The sequence below is a fragment of the Mus musculus genome, chromosome 5, assembly GCF_000001635.26.
Source record: "Mus musculus strain C57BL/6J chromosome 5, GRCm38.p6 C57BL/6J".
Taxonomy (NCBI): domain Eukaryota; kingdom Metazoa; phylum Chordata; class Mammalia; order Rodentia; family Muridae; genus Mus; species Mus musculus.
This window is the reverse complement of record NC_000071.6, coordinates 36,138,033-36,159,141: the sequence shown is the minus strand read 5'-3', so window position 1 is coordinate 36,159,141 and position 21,109 is coordinate 36,138,033. Positions and strand designations below refer to the sequence as shown.

The 21,109-nt window shown below is 50.7% G+C and overlaps 1 protein-coding gene and 1 long non-coding RNA gene across 4 annotated transcripts in view; one reads left to right on the top strand and one right to left on the bottom strand.

The window, feature by feature from the left end:
* The window catches only part of Sorcs2 (sortilin-related VPS10 domain containing receptor 2), a 381,018-nt gene that overhangs the window by 239,056 nt on the left and 120,853 nt on the right, over window positions 1-21,109 (top strand). For all 3 annotated transcript variants that reach the window (XM_006504202.4, NM_030889.2, XM_030254926.1), the window contains one exon: window positions 5,220-5,319. In XM_006504202.4, the coding sequence (XP_006504265.1) occupies window positions 5,220-5,319 (100 nt within the window). The remainder of the gene's footprint in view (window positions 1-5,219; window positions 5,320-21,109) is intronic.
* Window positions 5,311-12,837, bottom strand: Gm52810. The gene is made up of 3 exons (XR_003955891.1): window positions 12,783-12,837; window positions 10,631-10,702; window positions 5,311-5,781 (listed from the first exon to the last, which is right to left on the bottom strand). It is a non-coding gene; the product is annotated as a predicted gene, 52810 (long non-coding RNA).

Sequence of the window (21,109 nt, the reverse complement as noted above, 5' to 3'; positions counted from 1 at the left end):
AAGAGACCAGGTGAGGCTGCTGTGCTACCTTGCTGGGGAAATGTGACAATCCCTGTCCACTTCCAGTCTCATCTTCTCCACCTCCTGACACTGTGGACTGACTGGTGGCTCAGGCCACTCCACTGTCCCTGAGTGTCAGTGAGGCCAAGTGAGGGTCAGACCAGCTTTTCCTGGGAGGAGGCCTTCTGCCCTGCAGAGGGGCAGGTCCACCATCTCTTAGGCGACCTCTGTCCCAGCAGTCTGTCCTTAGCAGGAACTAGAGTGTTCCAAAGAACAAGTGCTTGTGTTTTGTCTTCTTTTGAGACAGTGAAAACAGTCAAGGCCACCCCACCCAAGCCATTTTCATTGGCCCCTTGAACTCCTCGGAGTGAATCTCCTTTGTACTCCTGTCACCACTGTTGCATGTCTGTTTGCTTGTGAAGCAGGTACTCATGGGAACGATGATGGACAGGTGGGCATGCATATAACTGCCAACTGGGAAGGCACAGCCAGGCCCAGGTCCCCTATAACTGCTTTATGAGGACCCATTCAACCAATGCCTTTGGATCCAGGGCTAGGCCCAGATGACAGTGCAGGGTACCTGCAAGGTACCTGCAGGGTAAGTACATTGGTCACAGGTTTTGCAATGATGGGGATCTAAGAGGCTTCAGTCTTCAGTGTCTCAGAGGAGAGTGATTCTGATTCCTTAGTTGGCAACCCAGAGCCCTGGAAGCTCATGGCAGTGGACGTCAAACCCAGGATGGGTAGGTGAGGAGAAGGTGAGAGAGGCCAGAGGAGGTGACATGGAGCCTGGGGTCTCTCCCGAGCTGGATCCCATCTCCATCTAGGCTCTGTCCACAGGAAGGGCTGTCCTGACTTCCAGCTCAGCCTTGGCCTTCTTAAGAGGCAAGTTCCTGAGCAGTATCACATGGCCTTCGTGTCACCTGTGTTCCCTCCAGCTCTTCCCATATGCCATTTGTCCAGTTAAGTCATCGTCTAACTGTCCCTCCTGAGGATGGGCCCTGCCCCTACAGTCTGAACTCCTGGTTCCAACTGTAGCCACCACGGTCCTCCTCACAGAGCAGCCTAGTGCAATGAGAAACCATGCAAGGTGCATGTTACAACCAGGCACTCGCTAAGGGGACTTCACATGGCCACTTAGCTGACTTACTGGGACAGAGCTTTCCAGGTGAGGACTCTACCACATGGACCCTGTTTTTCCCTTGAGGACACCACTGATCTCATCTCTGGCCAGACCTGAAGTCCTGACCCAGCATGTTAGGAATAGGGGCCATGGGACTTAGGCAAGACACTGTTGCTCACAGTTCAGAGGAAGGGCAGTTGTGACGGTGATGTGGAGGAGACCTAAGCATATGGATGAGAGAAGAAGGAAGGCTCCTGCTGAGGGACTCTAGCCACAGAACATTCTAGAAAATGCAAAATTGGCAATAATGAAAAGATCAGTTGCCACCCATGGCTGGAGGTCTGGTGGTAGCAGGCTGAGCCTAGAGGGTGTCTAGGGCAATGAAGGGACTCTATTTTGTGTGATGCCATAGTGGAGGATGCTGTCATATTAAGTCTGTTGGGTCAGTGGGCCCTCATCAGAACTATGGGCTCTGTGACCATGGAGTGTTTGCTGGCTCATCCTTGTGACAAATGTATCCTCTGAGGGAGGGAGGGGAGTGGCAGAGAGGGGCTGTGTGTAGAGCCAGGGGTGTGGGTATTCTGGGCTTACCTCACCGTTTTGTAGTTATCTGGAGAGTGCAATAAAGTGAAGTCTATTAACTAAAACTAGGAGCAGGTGAAATTAATTTTAGTAATGATTTTAATTAACTCAATATATCCAGAATATTAGTATGTCAATATGCAATCTACATAAAACTGACAATGAGGTATTTTACATTCTTTCTGGGCCCTGAGCTTTTGAAATCAGTGTTTTACAGTTTTGCTGCTTTGGGCCAGATGGGCCACCCATTCCAAGTGCTGTGGACTCAGGCTGCCAGTGGCTGTTGTAAGGCTGGTCCAGCCCCTCTACCTCTCCCCTGGGCTGCTCTTGTTTGTCTGACCTGACTGTCCCCTGACGGCACTCCAGCCCATTAGCTGTCATGCACTGAACCCGTCACACGCCTACGTGTACTGCAGACCAGGCGCAAGTGCCCACCTTGTGATAGTGTGATGCTGTTATTCATGCTATTGCCTCCTAACCCTAGGACCTGCACAGATGTTTCCTCACTGGGAGGCAGGGACTCAGCATGTGGGACCGAGCATTCCTGAGGGTGGCTCTTGGGATTGTCTTTTGAGTCCTGGGTAATCACGGGGACCAGGAGAGGAGGAACTTTGGTCAGAAGTGTTGATGTCACGCTACACACAGAGCCTGGGGAATGGGCTTCAGAAACAGAGGCAGGCCGCAAGCCCAGGAGATCAGTGGTTCTCAGCTGTCCTAATGCTGCTACCCCTGTCCTGGTGACCTCCTACCAATAGTTATTTTGTTGCTATTCCATAACTGTAATTGTACTACTGTTGTGAAGTGTAATGGAAACATCTGTGTTTTCCAGTGGTCTTAGGGGACCCCTGTGAAAGGGTCATTCAGCCCCCAGAGGGGTCATGACCCACAGGTTGAGAACCACTGCTCTGGAGGGTGGGGCAGGCAAGGACGTAGGCTTCTCAGTTTCCAGAAGAAATCAGCACCTCCATTTTAGCCCCTAGAATCCCCATTTCTGACTTCCCCGAACTTTCTGAGTCCGCCATATTTTAAGCACCGTGATGTGGGAGTTTGTTACATCAGCCTCAGGGACTCACAGCCTCCCGAGGAGAGAGGTTGCCTGTGCACTGTGCCCCTCCCCACATTCTAAGCCTTTCTGCTGCCTAGGAACACCTCAGGGCCTGTGGACCTGAAGGTCCTGGCCTGGGCAGGGAGGTGTTAGATGGAATGTGGAGATTGGGAGAGTAGGCAGGTCAGGCTGTGTAAGGTGAGGTGCAAGGCAGCTGGGGTCTGAGGCGCAGCTGGGCACTGTGGGTATCCTTGTTACTATTCCCTCAGCACTTGCCAGGGTCCTGTGGACCTTCAGTTGCAATGCTTCCCTCTTGTCGCCCCTCCTGCCTCTTTATTATTCTGTCTGACCTACTCCCTCCTTTATTTCTGTGTCTCAGTCTGTCTCTCTGGGTTTCTACCCTGTCTGTCTGCCCCTCCCCAGCCTGTGCCTCAGGGTCTCCTCTTTCTGTCTCAGTCTGTTTCTGTTTCTGTCTCTGTCTCTCCTCCATGGTCCCTCATCTGTCTGTCTATCTGTCTGCCTGCCTGTCAGTATCTCTCTCCCGTATATATGTATCTCTGTTTTCACGTGGCCCCTCCAGTGTGGCCTTCCCTTATCGTGATGACATCTGTGAGAGCTATATTTCACTCTTGTTCTTGGCTGATGTGTTTTCAAAGATACTGGTCAACCAGGGGCAGGTACCTTTCCCTCAAAGACACAGTCTATCCCTTCTTGCCTCAGGTCCCCTTGCATGTCTCTTTGTCCCTGCATGTCTGTGACCCAGTGATCCCACAACCTCTGGGTCCCCTGGTGCCTGTATTGCTCCTCCTCCTCTGCTAGCATTTCGTTACCTTCCTAAGCAAGTGCCTGTTTCCCTCCCTTGATATATGTCCTAGACCACAGGGGCACCCACTGGGCGCTGTTCTCTGTGGCTATCCCACACCCATGGGTGCTGCTGTCTTAGCTCCTGTAGTGAGGAGGATAAGGAAGAAGCTGGGGCAGATGGACCGGGGCTGAGGCAGAGAGGAGCAGGGAAGGGGTGGGCTCTGAGGGGCTGCAGAACAGGATCAGGTCTTGGGATCAGGATCAGAAAAGGGCAGCCAGGGATCCATCTGCATTAGGCTATGGGCACTGAGCTTATAAACAACCATTGTTTCTACAGGGCTCTGGGGCGCGTGGATCGATTTCTGCTAATGGGGCCTCTCACTTCCCCCTTACCAATGAAAATCAATTCTCTGCGGTTTGGAGAGCAAATGTGCCCTGATTAGACGGCAGGATCATGGTGTTATCTTTGTTCTCTTGCTCCAGTCCTCCCAGGGAGGCCTGGGGTAGCCAGACCCCAGATGGTCTCCAGGGAATATACCCCTGCAGGGGCAACCCTGAGAATCCGAAGATGGGGAGGAGGCTGTCAGGGACCTTGTGACCCTGAGGTTTATAAAGGACCTTGGGTGTGGCCACCAAGCCCAGTAATAGTAAGCTCTGCCATCTTCCTGGAACTGCTTCACTCGAAGATCCAGGAAGGAGCTAGCTCTACAGAACAGTGAGCATAGACTGAGGAAGGGGATCGAAAGGCCCTGTGGGGTGGAGTGTTTACACTACAGTGTCATGGCCTCATTTCAGGCCCAGAGCAAGAAGCCCTGGCCTCCCCTAGCTTCTCTGTAGGCCCAGAGAAGGGAAGATGCAGCTGAGGCCACACAGCAAGGGCAGGTGGCAGGCAGTATCCCAGCCAGGGTTCATGCCCAAGTGCCACATGGTGCTGAGATAGATCTTAGGCAGAAACACTGACCACAGCCAGAGCCCCTATCCCACCTGACTCCCCCAGTACACTTGGCATAGTCTATATTTCCCACCTATTTTAGATGTGTTTTTATTATTTTAAGCTTATTTTATGAACTGGTGTTCTCTTTCTGTTATGTCTGTGTATGTGAGAATGTCAGATCCCCTGGAACTGGAATTACAAATAGTTATGAACAGCCTTGTGGGGGCTGGAAATTGAACTGGGTGCCTACCGCTCCTCTGTGAGATGGGCAAAACAGCATAGATCTTCGGGGTTTTGTGAAGCACTGTAGAGGGGGGAGAATCAATAAGTTCTGACATCTGAGAGTGGCGGTGGTACACACCATTAATCCCAGCATTTGTGAGGCAAAAGCAGGCTGATCTCAAAGCTTAAGGTCAGCCTAGCCTACAGAGTGAGTTCCAGGACATCCAGGCTACACAGATAAATCCTTTCTCCAACAAACAAAACAACAAACAAGTAGTTCTGACTTGTAGTCCTCATTCCAGACCTGGACCATAAACCTTAGCAAACCTGCTGTCCACAAAGGAACCTGGGCTCCTACCTGCAATTGGGGCAGGGGCATGCTCCCCTTGGAAGGATGGAGAGGATAACACCGTACCCAGTTCTCAGCTCTGCCAGCTGCTGGCACACCACCTGCTGCAAAGCCTATCCCTGGAGGGCATGTGCTAATGGTTGTCTCTCTGTTCCCATAGGTCCTCAGATTTTGGGACAACCTACACCAAGCTTACTCTCCAGCCTGGTGTCACCACTGTCATTGACAACTTCTATATCTGCCCAGCTAACAAAAGGAAGGTATGTATGTATGTATGTATGTATGTATGTATGTATGTATGTATGTATGATGTGCCAGGCCAGGGTGTCCAACCCTAGAGATCTGGTTCTCTGTGGCTATCTGGATCACTGGTCTGTTCCTGCTTTGGGACAGTGGTCTGGTGTGAGGTATTTATCCCTCAGTTCTTGTTGCTTTGGCTAATTTTGAGGAGTGTATTTGAAACTGTCAGTGGGGTCCTTGGGGGAGATCATGTAATACTTATCCAAGGTATTTCCATCTTCTGTACTGGAGGCAGCATCCAGCACACTGGCAGGGAGGAGGGGCAGTGAGCTGGCAGCTAAATCAGTTCCATCCGGCTCAGAGTCCAGAAGGCAGCTCTGATAATCTTCTCCAGGGTGTCATCTCTCTAGAGCTGGCTTGGTTCCATATCAGAGCATTGCTTGCTGTCCCTTGGTCTGCATTTCCCAGGTATTGCTCCATGCCTAGATGTAGAAGAGGGAAGACCATGGGAGACCCTTCCTGCAGACTTGCAGCTATATCTCAGCCCACCTGGAGACCCCTGCGTGAAGTCAGGAGAACAACCTGAAGGATTCAGTCTAGAGAAGCAGTCCCAAGGTCACAGGAGTTCAAATCCTGGTTCACTTCTCTGTGCCTTGGTTTCCCAGTAGGAAAATGGGATGTAGCCCGCATCTTACATAGACTTTAGTGGGCCCTGCATAGTGCCCCTGACAAGACCTGGGCCCTGGAGGTACTTGGGTAGTGGCAAAAGAGAAATCCTAGCAGCTTGATACAGGACACAGGGCCAGCTGCTCACAGCTTGGAGGCCAGTGCTCACAGATGAGATGACCCAGAAATGGAGTTTATTGGAAACCTTGCCTTGAGGAGATAGGATGCTCTCCATTTCCATGAGGGGATTCTCATACGTGAGCCAGCTTTTATAAGGAGGGGAAGAGAGGCATGGGACATTGGGCATGAAGAATACATGCTGGGTGGTGCCTTCACATTTCATCCTTGTCATGCTGTCCCCACCCTCAATACACAAACACACACACTCACATACACACCTGAGACACATAGCACATACACAATGACACACACACACACCACACACATACCCCATACACACCTAACACACACAACACATACAACAATGACACCACACACACACACACACACACACACACACCATACACACCCAACATGCATACCTAACACACAGCACATACACAACAATAACACACACACATACACACACACACACACACACACACACACCAGACTTTGTCAATAACCCTGGTCTCCTGGGGCCAGTCACAAACATTCTTTTCAGGCAAGTTGAGCAGAGTGCTTGTGTGCCTTGTGTTAGCAGAGGCACAGAATTAAGGAGTAAGGAAGTCATTACTCCTGTTGCTGCCTGCAGGTCACCAATGTTTCAGGTTCTAAATCCTAGAGAAATGTTGTTTAGAAGGTAACCTGTTGATCACGTAGGTGTGCCTTTGCTTTTGTTTATGGGCAAAGGAGGGGAAACAGCAATTCTGCCAAGAGCCAGCCTCAGAGGTGCAGCCCTAGTAGAACCTGGGACATTCCTCAGAGGGCGTGGAAACACTGCATGGTATTCCTGCTGAGGGCACCATGCACTCTGAAGGTTGTAATGCTGGCGAAGGTCAAGGGGCTCGGTGGGACAGTGGAGCTAGACTGAGCAGGTCCCACTGCAGGTCAGCCAGAAGGGAGGACAGGAGCCTACAGAGCCCTTGCTGTGCTGCAGTTTAACTCAGCTACTTGCTTTCTTAGGGTTTATTTGTTATTATTTTTTATGTGTATGAGTTTTTGCTTGTGTAAATGTATGTGTACCATGTGCATACCTGGTGCCCGTGGGGGCTGGAAGAGGACATCAGATACCTTGGAACTGGAGTTGCATGTGGTTAGGAGCCACACATGAACTGAACTCAGATCTTCCGCAAGGGCAGCCAGTGCTCTTAACTCCAGCCCCCTCCACTGCTTTCCAATGTGATCCCATCTTGCCTGCCAAAGCAAAGCGGGTCATCTGGTTTTACCTCTCCTTGACTTTGCTGCTGCAAAAGCTTCCTCTTGGATAGAGTGGGACGAGAGGTGGGTGGGCTTCTGTGCAGGACCAGGGCACCTGGCCTTGGGGCTTTGGCAGGTAAGGAGGAGGAAAGTGGTTTGGCTTTAGCTTTCCCTGCCTCTCCCTAGACCCCTGCCTGATGCCTCACACAGGCAATCTCACTCCACCTACAACTGTCCAAGTAATGAGGCCTTGTCATCCTTTTTCCAGGGCAGAAAACTAAAAGGAAAAGTGAGAGTTGTCCCATCACACACCTCGTAGAAGGAGACCTGGGGCTGAAACTCGCTTCTCCTCGGTCTAAGCTAAGGAGGCAAAGACACTATCCATGCTTGGAGGTGCTGTGGGTCCTTCTACCTGACAGGAGCCCCGAGTGCATGGAAGGAGCAGGGCAGACCCTTTGCCTCCCTGCCTGCCGTGAGGCTTTTGAGTTTCAAATTGTGACAAAGTCCGCCCTGCTGGGGAGTGGTGGTTTGAACATTTCCAGGCTGGGCTCCCTGTGTCCATGCAAACCCAGTCCAGTCTAGCTCCGCTTACCCACGTGCCAGAGGCAGGAAAACAGCAGATCTTTACCATATTCCAGGCTCTGTCTGCTCGCTGCCTGCTTGTGCAAGCCTGTCTCCACTCTGGGCCTCATTTCCCCCATGTATAAATGAGGAGCATGAACTGGACACTGCACAACGCCCAGCTTAGTTCTGTCATTCTGGCCTCTGCTGGCTTTCTCCCAGAAACCCCACGGAGAACACTCCCTGGAGAAGAAATCCCAACTCAGTCCTATGTCCTCTGCAGGAGGTAGCTGGGTCTTCATTTCCTCCTAGTCGGGCTCCAGGTGTCTACGCATGAATCCAGGCAAAGGTCTGACTCTACACAACCAGGATGAAGCCTGGTGCTAGGTCAGGATGCTTTGCCCAAGCCAGGTACAGGCTGAGGACCCACTGTGACCCCACCTTTTGCTGGGTCTAGGAAGCTGCACGGAAAACTGTACCCTTCTAGAACCTTCGAGAGTCTAATGGGGCCTGAGAATCTGGAGCCCATGGCATGCAATATGTATGAAAGAGACAAAAGTGAATGTCACATCTGCCCCCTTCCCCCAGGTGACTGTGACCTGGGACGGTAAGGCCGTTTCCCACAGAACACCCATGTGTGCCTCTCCTTGTTGTTAGATAATGGATAGCTTTGCTGGAAAGTGGGACTCCGATTAGGAGACCATTTAGTAACAATTACAGTCCAAGCGGCTCTTTATGACTTCTTAGGAGACGGCTCTGTGAGCTATCTTCAGAACGAGCTTGCTTTGATTTTTGTCTCGCCTGCGGTATAATCAGAGTGTGGCCCCGGGCATGGTGCTCTGCCACCTCAGACATAACTCTGGCCTGTGATTTTCTCCTCTAAGTCGCTGTGGTATCCCACACGGGCTTTAGGTGACAAACTCATCTCTGAATGGGCCCCGAGAGTGCTAGAACATGGAGGAGGTGGGAAGGTCTGGTCTGGAGGGGCTGCCTAGCGAGAAACTGCTTTTAAGTATCGTGTTTTGTATTAAAAATTTATGTGGATTGTCATCTTATACAAAGTGTCTGTGTTGAATTGAATGCTAAAATCTGCCATATGCACTGTCACCAAGAAAATGCCTGTTGCGTGGATGGTATAGGAGAATGCTGATTTCTGGGCTCCCTGCCCACCCACTGAGCCCCTCCCTGGGGCTCATCAATTTTTCTCCAGTTTCCCCCTCACTCCCCCCAAGGCTCATGAGAAGCCACCTACCAGCCTTACAAGGTTGGGGAAGACGTGGATCAAACTCTAGCCCTGCATCTGGGAAGCTGCCTATATGACCAAGAGCCAGGACCTGTATTTGCAGAACAGCCAGTGGTGGCAAGGAAGATACGTGTCCTGTAGGACTCCATCACCAGGCAGGCTGCTGTGTGGAAACTTGCACACATGTCCTGGCAGACCCCCTAGGGCAAGCGTAAAGAGTTGCTGTCCTATGATTCACATGGGAAAGACAGAGACCCAGGGAGATAAAAAAAAAAAAAAAAAAAAAAAAACTTCCAAGAGTCCACACAAGTGAGTCAAGACCGCCTTGGCCCCAGATGCCCCCTCAAACTTTATCCCCATAGGACCCAGATGGCAGGAGACCTGTGCAAAGGTCCAGACCTAGAGCTGCACATTAGCCTCTGATAGCTACTAGGGATCGCAGTTCTTTGGCTCACCTTGGATCATGTCACAAGGGAGCCCCCAACTCTCTTAATCATCAGCTCTGCCGCTGCCCCCAGCCCCTGCCTGTGAATTTCTCTGGAACCTTTCAGGCTGTGTCCTGCTGGTGGTGCTGACTCTTGCTGGACCACATATACGGGCCTCCTGGATGCCTCTCCTGGGCTGGCTCTCTCCACACTGCTCTCTTCTTTGTCAGTCTGTCTTCTCCACCCGATCTTCCCCTAAGCTGTGAGTCCACAGCGCCCCTCCCTGGCCTTGTTCCTGCTCCGCCTGCATGAGCATCTTCCCTGCCCAGCCCGAGGAGACCCTCACGGAAATCCAGATTCTCCTTTCCTCTCTTCTCCAGAGTGGACCAGAGCAGTGTGTAGTCTAAGATCAGCTCAGGCTCCATGGCTCTGGCAGTGCAGGCTCACTCTTGAGCTTGGAGAAAACACTCGGGAAGCCCGGCTCCTTCAGCTGCTCTGATCCAGTCAGAGCACAGCAGCCTGGTGGCTCTCTCTAGCAGCATAGAGGGTTTGAAGAGCCCAGATCTGATCTTAGTCCTGACTTGACTCAGAGATGTCCCAGCAGTAGGTACGGCCTTTATCCTTCCCACACTGAAGCACATGCCTAGCTGTGTGTCTGCTGCTTTGAGGTCCATCCTTCTGAGGGTCCTAGTTTCTGCCCTGGGCCTTACATCTGATCAAGGATGTGCCACGAGGAAAGAAGGCCTGAGGGATGGAGATAACAGAGCTTTGTGAGGACTTGGATCCTAGGATTGGCTATGAGATGCTTCATAGCCATCAGCTTCTGCTTACTGGATGCTGCATTCAGATCACAAGATGATCTCCTTGTACCCACTGTCACTGTGTATCATACGGATGATGTGCGGCTTCATAGTGCAGTGCCAGGCACTGGCAGCTGAAATCCTCAGCACCATGGTCACTGACAGGAGCTAGTGACACCCTCACCCCTAGCCCCAGGGTTGCTTTAAGAGTCTGTGTCAGGCTGTGTAACTCAGAAGCGATCAGGCCCCCTACTGTGCACTTTTTTCAGGGTCTCACCTTGACTAACTGAGAACGTGGGCTGAAACTTCAGCATCCTCTGTATCTCCCACCAGCTGGGCCACAGACTCCCTGTGGACCAGAAATGATCAGAGATACACATTCAACTTCATGTTCATGTTTAGACTGGACAAGAACCTGCACATGATACCTAGGTCCTTTTTTGCTAAAGAGGACAGCCCCTGCCACAGCATACTTGCATACAGCCTGGCAGCCAGAACTCATATTCAATATGCCTCACCATATCTCAGGAGCATGAGAAGGGGTGTGTGTGTGTGTGTGTGTGTGTGTGTGTGTGTGTGAGTGTGTATGCATATGTGTGTGTATGTGTATGCATGTATTGTGTATGTGTGTGTATGTGTATGCATGTGTGTATGTGTGTGTGTATGTTTATGCATCTGTGTATATTTGTGTACATGTATATATGTGTGTGCATGTGTATGCATGTGTGTATGTGTATGTACATGTATATGTGTATGTGTTTATATGCATATGTGTGTATATGTGTATGTGTGTATATTTGTGTGTGCATATGTATGTGTATATATATGCATGTGTGTATGTATGCATGTACGTTTGTGTATGTTTGTGTGTGTTTGTGTGTGTGTGTGTGTATGTTAAGAGGGGTCTCAAGCAGCCCTCAAGTTGTGTGCTTCGTTAACTGGAAGAACTGAGCATAAGGAACATGTGGGGTAATATTCTCTAGGATAGGAGGTGGGCAGGCTTCCATATCTGCTATGGCTGCATGGGTGCTAGGGTTCACTGACAGGCCTTGGTGTCACTGCACATCTGCAAATCAAGGTCATTCTCAATGCTCCATCAAGGTGCCACAGGGGAGCAGATCCCTGCCTCCAGGGCTCCCTGGCCAGCCCACACAGGGCACCTCTCCACCACCCTTTCTGGACTGGAAGAGTGGCAGGGTGGCAGGAGGAAAGGAGCAGGAAGAGATGGCTTTTCTATGAGGCATCCTGGCATGGTGCCTGAGTTTTTAGATTATGGTGTGTTACCAGAATATGGCGCAACTATGCGCAACAGAAAGTGTAGCCAGGGAGTGAGAGCAGACATGTCCTTATGATCCCGGGGTCTTAACTGGAGTATTCCAAGATGCCAACAGTGAGGCAGGGTCCCTGCGTGGCATACTTGGGGCTATGTGCCTGTGGTAAATGCCAGCCTTTACCTGTCCCTGTGATTGATTCCCATGCCCCTCCATGATGAAAATGAGGAATTGCCTTGGCAGGGATACAGCCCGGGAACTGCTATCAGGGCTTGAGACAGGAGAAGTGAGAAAAGAAACATAACAGACAAGGCACGAGAGGTAAAACCCAAAGGGCTCTGTTTATAGGGATGGCTTGTAAGAGTAAGTGGGGAGAGCTGTCATGACAGCTTCCCCATGACAGGCGGGGGAGGCCCAGAGAAGAGTCTGCAGAGAAACCTCCAAACAAAGGGGATGCCTGACTTTTCTAAGTTTGCTGAGGGTGGGTGGTACTGGGAAGTTTCACCCTGTGATTTAGTTGAAGCTAGCTTGCATGACAGAAGAGCATGGCAGAGCCAGGTACTGGGTAGGACCATTAATTAATAGCTGTTAAAGCTTTGGCACTGCATGGCTTCTTAATTTTTGTCAGAGAGAGACAGAGAGACAGAGAGAGAGAACTGCAGGGGAGGGTGTGGCCTGATTTTTTTTTTTTTTTTTTTTTTTTTTTTTTTTTTTTTTTTTTTTTAGGATATGAGATCTAGCCTCATAGAGACACCAGCATCTTAGCGAGGCAGGCCCATGGTCTGCCAGGGCTTGGTTATGGCAGCCTCAGATGCTGACAAAGCTGAGCATCTTGGTCCCCAGAACGATGGTCAGTATTGCTGTTGCTCAGATCTGTAGCCAACAGACAAGGGCTCACAAAGCTCTGTGAGCTAAGGAAGGTTGCTGTCTGGGAACCGGGGTCCCCCACTACCACTTTCACATGGCAATGGCCTTATTCTCCTGCACCCCTCTTCTAGCCCAGGGTGGATGGGAGCAGGCACTGCCAGGTCATCAGACCTACTCTACCCTCACATCTCACCCCATAGGTCCAGGACTGCCCCGACAACAGGGAGGCTGAACCCCTCTCTGGGAATATGGTCAGCAAGAATGTAGAGAATGGGCATCCCAGTGCCTTACCTTGTACAGCCGGAGTTTGAAGGCCTTGGGGGTCAAGCTCAAAGACAGACACTACCACAGATTCTGGAAGCATCTACATAAGAGAATAAAGAGATCTTGTGTTTGATGTGGTTTTTATGAAAGCCCTTCGGTTAGAATGTAGGACTAGAGTGACAGGGAGAAGCATCCATCCATCCATCTGTCCATTCATCCATCCTCTGACTGTCCACCTGTCCACCCACTCAGCCAGTGTCCATCCCTTTACCAACTGTCCTGCCTCTGATCCTTGTGCATCTGACCTTTGGGGACAAGGACATGGTTTAGAGGTCCCCTGTCCAGGTGATGCTGTCCCAAAGAGGGGGTACAAATCCCTGAAATGAGGTACCTTTGGGGAGCTGGTAGACCCCAGAATGGGACTTGGAGAGTCCACCACCTAGGGTGTCTGGCAGATGAAAGAGTTGTGTGCGCTCACTGCTGGGCCTGTTTTCTGGGTGCACCAGTTTGGGACAAGCATCTGGCTGTTTCCCCATTTGATCCTGAGTTCTGGCCAGCCTCAGCACCAAAGAGTAAACAGAGGGCTCCAGTGGGATCCCTTGCTGTAGAGAGCAGGGCCAGCATGGATCTGAACCTCCCAACTCTCCAAACAAAACTGGGGCCGCTGGATCATCTCTATCGGCTTCTGGCCTCTCCGGACTTGCTTCATAAGAAGGACCAAACTTGCAGAGTCTTTTTCTTCGAGAATGGTAGGAGACTGTTGAGAGAAGCCAGAGCACAGAGCCCTCTTAAGGGTTCTATCAGTCTTCCCAGTGTCTCGCATGTAGCCAGCCGCCTGTCCTGTCCCAGGGAACACGGACTCAATGAGGCCTGCCTATGCACAGAGTTTTTTTGTTTCAGAAATAGAGCAAACCCTTTGCGACGCCAGCCTAATGCACAGGGAATTAGTCCCTCTGAAAGCCATTAGGATATCACTGGAGAGGAGGAGAGAGGGAGAGGGGAGGAGAAGGAAAGAGGCCAAACGCCCATGCTTCTGAGAGATACCTCAGAAGGGGCCTTTCACCTCTGGAGCCGATCCAAGGCAGATAAGACTCAATTCCATCTTCTCTGAAGATGCATCGAATCTCATACCCCAAACTGAGGGTGACCAGAATGAAAATGGGATAGAAAAGACCCTGGGTCTCAAGGCAGCCACCGATGCTGCAGTATACCCTGGTCTTCATTCCCATGCTGATCCTCATTCCATGCTGATCCCCATTCCCGTGCTGATCCCTAATCTCTATACTGATCCTCACTCCCGTGCGGATCTCTGTTCCCTCTGCTGATCCTCATTTTCATGGCTGATACCTAATCCCATGAGACCTCTGTTCAGCTGCAGTTAAACCAGAAACAGGAGTTAAGGACACATCATCTGATAAGCTGTGTTTGCTGCAGCCCCAATTTTATCCTTTCCCACATCTATAGAAAACAGTGGCAAATAATGTTTTTATCCCTTGTGCACTGAGGCCTCTTATGAAGCTTAAAGGATTTCTGCTTGGTAAAAATAGAGCAAATTTGCAAATGGGCTCTACCCTGGGAATCCCCAGGTGGGTGAGAGCACCCTGGGTAGTTGGGAGGAGGGGCTCCAGTCTCTGCTTTTCATTTGCATCACTCCTGTCTGCTTTCCCAGCCCCTTCACCCCAAGGCTGCTAAACCAAATCTGACCCATGCCTGTCTGTCAAGATTGATCTTCTTCAGGCCTTTGTTACGTGAATGACACCACAGCCACACAGGGGCAAAGGGCCTGTGTCTCTCAGCATCCCGTGTCCTCCTCCTCCACTGCCCCCATGACTTTGGCAGCCTCCTCTGGGTCACCCTGGCATCCCCCTCTGCTTGCTGATCCCAGCTCTGCCTGCTCCCCTCCTCACCCCTGCCACGTGCTTGGAGCTCTCGGTCTGACTTGGAGGCCCATGTTTTCCAGCTTAGGGTGGCTCACCCTCCCACCTCAGCCTAGTGGGGCTACCAATTGTGCCCACTTTTGCCAACTGATTGCAGAAGTGAGCCCACTAACTAGTAGAGCCCTTGCTTAGCCCCACTTCCCCAGTCCCAACCTCAGCCATTGGGCCGTTCTCTCAGGCTCACCGATTACCCCTAATACCAGACAAGTTCAGGACTCCAACATGGACCCTCCTGCCCTTCCTCAAACCAGCGGTGTGCCTGTGTTGCACTCTGCAGCTGTCCTCTGTGAAAGCACCCACAGTAAGAGCTACATCTCTTTTGCCATTTCCTCTGGCACCCAGCCCTGTGCCCAGAAGATGCCTTGAACCTTCCAGTGTGAGGTGGATAAAGTGGAGTGTACGAGCGCAGCATCCACTTGTGTCTGGTTATGTCAGGACAGTGTCTGGGATTCTGCTCTAGGCCCTAGTTCATGCCCTGCCTCCTCCACCCAGAACATAACAATGGCCGCGTTCTTTTCAGAAACGAATGGAATTCTATGCCTTCTAGAGAGTCTAGGTAAACTGTGATCAGAATCACTGGTGAAGAGACGGGATGGTGTCACCAGAGAAGTGGTGAGCAGGCACTCAGTGACCAAGGGTCTGTCACCACCTAGGGAAACATTCTGCTCACATCTCCATGTCTCTCAGGCTGGTGGGGGCCATAGGATAAATGCAAGAGATAAGCCCAGAGTTGAAGGCATCTGACTACTTTCCTTGTCTATCAGCAGTACCCTTAGCCTGACTCTAAGAGCCTCCTGGGCCTCCAGGTGTCTGTATGCCGTGGATGGATGACACAGGCCAATAGGAGGCTCATCTCGGTGACAATTCTATGCCCTGTGGAAGCTGGTGATGTCCCTTTCCCCACAGACATATACATATGATCCCTAGAGCCTACGATTTTCATCTCATGTGCTAAGCTGGACTTTGAGGATGGGGTCAAGTTGAGGATCATGAGACAAGGACACCATCTCCCCTGGATTGTCCAAGAGCCCCAATGTCACCACAGGATCCTTATAGGAGGGAGGCAGGGGTTGAGATTAGGATAGAAGATGCTCTGAAGATGGAAGAAGTATGTACAGGCGAGCTGGTACCTCTAGAAGTAAGGCAAGGCAGAGGCTGACTCTCTCCACACCCACTGCCATCTCTTTGAGCAGGTCAGGGGGAGTCACTAGGACTGTGAGTGGGATAAGGATACTCCCCAGCATTCCCAGTTCTGTTGAGCCGAGCCACAGCCCTTCAGGGCCCTCCTCTGGAGATGGGGTAACAAGAGGTAACACTGATGGAAAAGGATCTGTCGCCCTACCAAACTACCACGGCCTTGGTGGCTTAATACAATGTGGGTTTACTGCCCGGCCACATCGACAGAATCTATTTCAAGTGTGTCTTCTGAGTCGAGAGCCAGGACCAGCAGGGGCTGCTGCCTGCTGGAGGCTCCTTCTCCCTGATACCTGTCAGGCGCCATGGAAGGGCTGCGCCTCTGCTCTCTGGTTAGACCATCTCTTTCTAAGGCCGGCTCTGGTAGCTTGCCCTGGTCTTTCCTGGACAGGGCTTGTTTATGGAGGGCCTCTGTGCTCCTCGAGTTTCATGTGGTACCTTGGTGGTTTGCTGCCCTCCACAGAAGAAAGTGCTGGAACTGATGGGCAGAATGTGATGGAGACAATCAGGTGAGATGACTTGCTGTCACCTCTGTGTGTCGCAGTGCCCCTGCCTCCAACCATCCCCAAGGAGTCTGGTTTGATTTGTCAACCTGGCTCCCTGGGATTTTCTGACTTGGCTCAGTGCACCTCTGTGTGCCTTTGTGCTATTAGACATGTTGGGGCCCAGCCAAAGGTCCTGATACTGAAAAAAGTCACAACCTATAAGTAAGATAAAGAAGACAGGCAGACTTCACATAGGTTCAATCCTGAGTCCCGGATAGAGAGCTACTCTGAGCCTGATTATGCATGGGAGCCTTGACCCCTGCAGTGGGCTGGAAATGTCTCTGTGCAGGCTACCCTTGCTTGCTGTCTCGCTGTGTACCTGAGTATGTTCAACTCTTAGAAACGGTGTTCTATGCCCGTAGCTGCCTTACCTCAGGCCCTTTGCACATGAACAGTAACAACAGCCTGTTGTCCTAGTTCCCCATCACACAGTCTTCTGTGACTCTACATAATTGATTGACACCTGCCAGGCCAGACCTGTTCGCAAAAGGAGACTGTTTCATGAAAGATTGAGTGCATGAATACATTATAATATATAGATAATACCACTGCATAATTACTGGGGTAAAAGGGAGTAGTTACACGGCTAATTATGCCTCGTCACTGTGCCACTGGCTCTGTACATTGTGGTGTCTGTAATGGCTACAGGCAGAGAAAAAACGGCTCTGCACGTGGGTCATAAACAGGAACTCAAGGACAAGGCTGCAGCATGGATTCTAATTGTCACGTAATTAGAGAGCAATTAAATAGCTATTTGTCCCATAGAAATTAGCCATTAGCTGTCCTCTGTGTCCTGCTGTACTTTTAATAAGGTGCAGTGTCTCCCTTACTGACAGGAAAGTAAATACCTTGAGCTGAGGGGGACACCCACTGGGTACAAGGTGGGTGAGTCCCTGGGGCTCCTAGAGAGCAGTCTCTCTCTCTCTCTCTCTCTCTCTCTCTCTCTCTCTCTCTCTCTCTCTCTCTCTCTCTCTCTCTCTCCCTCCCTCCCTCCCTCCCTCCCTCCCTCCCTCCCTCAGCACTGATGGGCTAGTGTTCTGGCCATGGCCTAGAAGATAAATACCACATTTAGTGAACCAAAGAGAGATGTTACCTGCCCCGTGACCCTGTTACAACTGGGCTTTTCCTAGGCAGGTTTCTGACTTCCCTTACATATCTGAACCAGCCACTGTTCCCCAGCTTCTTCACTATAAGCACACACACCACACACACATGCGTGTGCACGCATGCGTGTGTACAGGAGTGCGTGCATACACTACACACACACACCCCACAAGCTGAAAAGACAGAACACCCACCAAATAACTGCAGGAAATGAAGACAGATCTGAAAGAGGAGAGCCAGCCTGCTCCCTCCACTTCCTATGTGAAGAGGGAGCCTGAAGTATCCTGTTTACCTAAGAGGCTCCACAGTGCCACCCAGAGGTACCCTCTCCCTGTGATGCACCTGCTCCAAGGCAACTGGAAGGCTCTCCCTCTCCTTCTCCCTCTCCCTCTCCCTTTCCCCCCCCCCCTCTCTCTCTCCCTCTCCCTCTCCCTCTCCCTCTCCCTCTCCCTCTCCCTCTCCCTTCCCCCCCTCACCAAAGCCTATGTTCATACAATCTCAAAGGCAGGAATTGCAGCATGACGGGAGCAGGGGCAGAAAGAGGTGTAGGGGGGGAAATGGGACACAGAAGAGAACCAGCTGAGGAGAGGAGGCAGGGGTGAGAACCGGGGGTCTTGGGGACAATCCTACAAGGAAAAGTTGAAAGACCAGACTGAGTCCCCATGGATGCTTGGAAGCAGGACACATGGGGAAACAGGTGAGGAGTGGAGAATGAGCTGAGGGAGTCCTCAGGTAGTTCCCTCAAGGATAGGAGGACAGTGAGGATGCAGGTGCCGAATCAGAAGATGACCAAGCACCAATCTGGGAGTCACCCTCCTTGAGAAGAAGTTCTGTACAACTTTGTATAGCCTTTGATGTATACAGTCAGGATGCGTGTCACCCGTGCAAGTGTGAAAGATAAAAGGCACATGGGAGAGGACACAAGCAGAAAGGAAATGCTGACAACCAGAACAAGTTTAGGCTTAGTGACACGAGGTGGAGGATCACCGTGACCAGGTGACCACACTATAGGTGTAGATATTGGCCTTGACTTCTCAAAAGACCAGCATCCTGGGGAGACAAGGGCCAAGCAAAGATGGAAAGAGGGAGAGAAACAACATCTGCTACCAGTCATTCCCAGTGGACAGACTCTGGAGGCTGGAAGGTGACTATTGTGGGCCTGATAGACCTACAAAGTAGGGAAGATGTTTGTCAACTGATCAACGACCTTGTGATTTTGGTGCAGGGGTTATGATTAGAATCCTACTGTGTCCTCTCCATGGTCCTCCCCCTTAGCTCTGCCTCTGCATCCCTGTCAAGAGCACTTTCCCCATGAACTGACTCTGGTGCTAGCTAATCCACTGTTAAACTTTTCCGTCCCCAGCACTCAGAAACCATTTAATTTTCAAAAAGTGTGTGTATGTGTGTGTGTGTGTGTGTGTGTGGTGTATTTCTGGGCACATGTGTATGTGTATGGCATGTGTGTGGAGATTAGAGGCTAGCTCTGAAAGTCATTTTCCTCCTCCCTTCATGAAAGGTGTTTGCATGGGCTCCAGGATCTGACTCAGGCTGCCAGGCTTATGCAGCAAGGGCCTTTACCCCTTAAGCCATCTTGCTGCCTGCAGCAGCCGCGTTTGAAGTGGTCAAGGTCAGATGTTTGGAGTATTTGAAGGGAGAAAGATGAAAAGATATCCTCGTGCTCCAGATACTGCTGGGTCCTGGCAAGATGTACAGGTTTTTGCAAGATAACGTAAATGCTGGCTTTGAAACTCTCAAGAGTGCAGGAGCCCAGAGCTGAGCTATTTCCCCAACATAGCCACTGCGTGAGCCAGTTCCCGAGAACCAGCTATGCAGAGGAGAGTGGAAAGCAGTTGTATAGCCAGCCTGTAACAGTAAATGCCGTGACTCGAGGTGAGTGGTGGGACGGCCAGTGCTCTGGGTACTCTAGAAGCTAAGGCTACTGGTGAATGGGACTGAGTGCTACTGTCCAGGTACCCACGTGCGGCCATCCCTCTAGGCACGGTCTGTGTCTGGTCCGCAGCTCAGGCCAGGCCTTTACTTGGTACAAAGGACAGGAGCGACACTCTCCCAGAGAGGTGTCACTACTCTGATCCATCATGGAAAGTGGGTTCAGATCTGAAGTGTACGAGTGACCTCCAGAGCCCGCTTCAGGCTAAGCACTCACCATTTGAATGTGATGGAGATTGCATGAGACGGACCATTCGAGAACCCACAGACCTGTGCACCTGGCACTGTTAAACTGTCTCCATTTTAATGGCCACTTTTCCAGGGAGCAGTTAGGTGCAATCTCTCTGAAATTGCCTGTGGATGACTTAGAGCGGGCAAAATGCAGATAGAACTTCCTAGAAGAGCCATTTCCAATAACACTCAAGCCTTAGCTCTGACAGGAACCTACAGGGACCAAGAGGAGAGTGCCTGGATACCCCACATCAGCCCTCTGGGCAGGAAAGACACCAGGGCAGTCGCTCTGTCAACCTCCCCACATAGCACCTGATTGGGAGATGTTCTTAGTTTCTTGTCCATCCATGCAGGTGTAAGGGAGATGGACATTGATGTGAAAGCCATCACATCAAGATGGCTATGGAATGACCAAGATGCTATGGTAAGATGAGGAAACCTGAATGGTCTTGGGATGCAGGAGCTCTGCACTAAGTCCAGTTTCCTCAAGGAGAAATATGCTTAAGGATATGTGCTATACACAGGACATGGATGCACTCCAGAGGTCACCACCTTTCTGCCCAACTGTTCAATGGTGTGTCCAGCCTACTAGCCAGCCAGCCAGCCAGCCAACCAGCCATCTGTCCATTCATCCATCTAGCCATCCATTTGTCCATGTATCTGTCATCCATTATTTATCTGTCTACCCATCAAGCCATTCATATATTTCAATCCATCTATCCAGCCATCCACCCACTCAATCATGTTACACCAGGCTACCACTGACCTTCTGTCTGTTCAGTGGGGAGAGAAGTATGCAGAAATCCCATGAGTGTTTGGGGGCAGTTATAGGAATGCTACAAAGGTTTCCCATGAGGTCACAGAGCAGAGCATAGTTAAATTTGTGTTTACTTAATTAGTCCTAGAAAATGACCCTGCTTCATACCTCTACCTTTCCTTTACAAAGATCTTAAATCCATCAATTGAGCAGTGAGCTGTCAAATTACTTCTTATACCCGAGCCTTGCTTATGCCATCTGTAAACAGGGGATGGTGTCACACCTTTGCTTCTGGATCTTGTACTATCTAAATGATGTAAAGATAAAGGACCATGATGACTGGCATGAGCTTTAGAGACTGCAAAGCGTCCTAGCAACGCAGAGACTCATTCTCTTTATCACACTTATTAAGTAGCTGGAGATTAATAACAGACCATGGAGATTGAGAATTGAATTAACTGCCGTGGGCTAGATTCTATTATCATAATGATAATTGTGTGCTCATCCAATGAATATTGGCCAACTGCCTTCTACAATCAAGCACCTTTGAAAACTCTCCTTCCTGGGTAAGAGCCATGTAGTCTTTGCTTTAAGAAGCCATAGGAACAATACCAGGCTGTTGGACCCAGGTTCCACGGA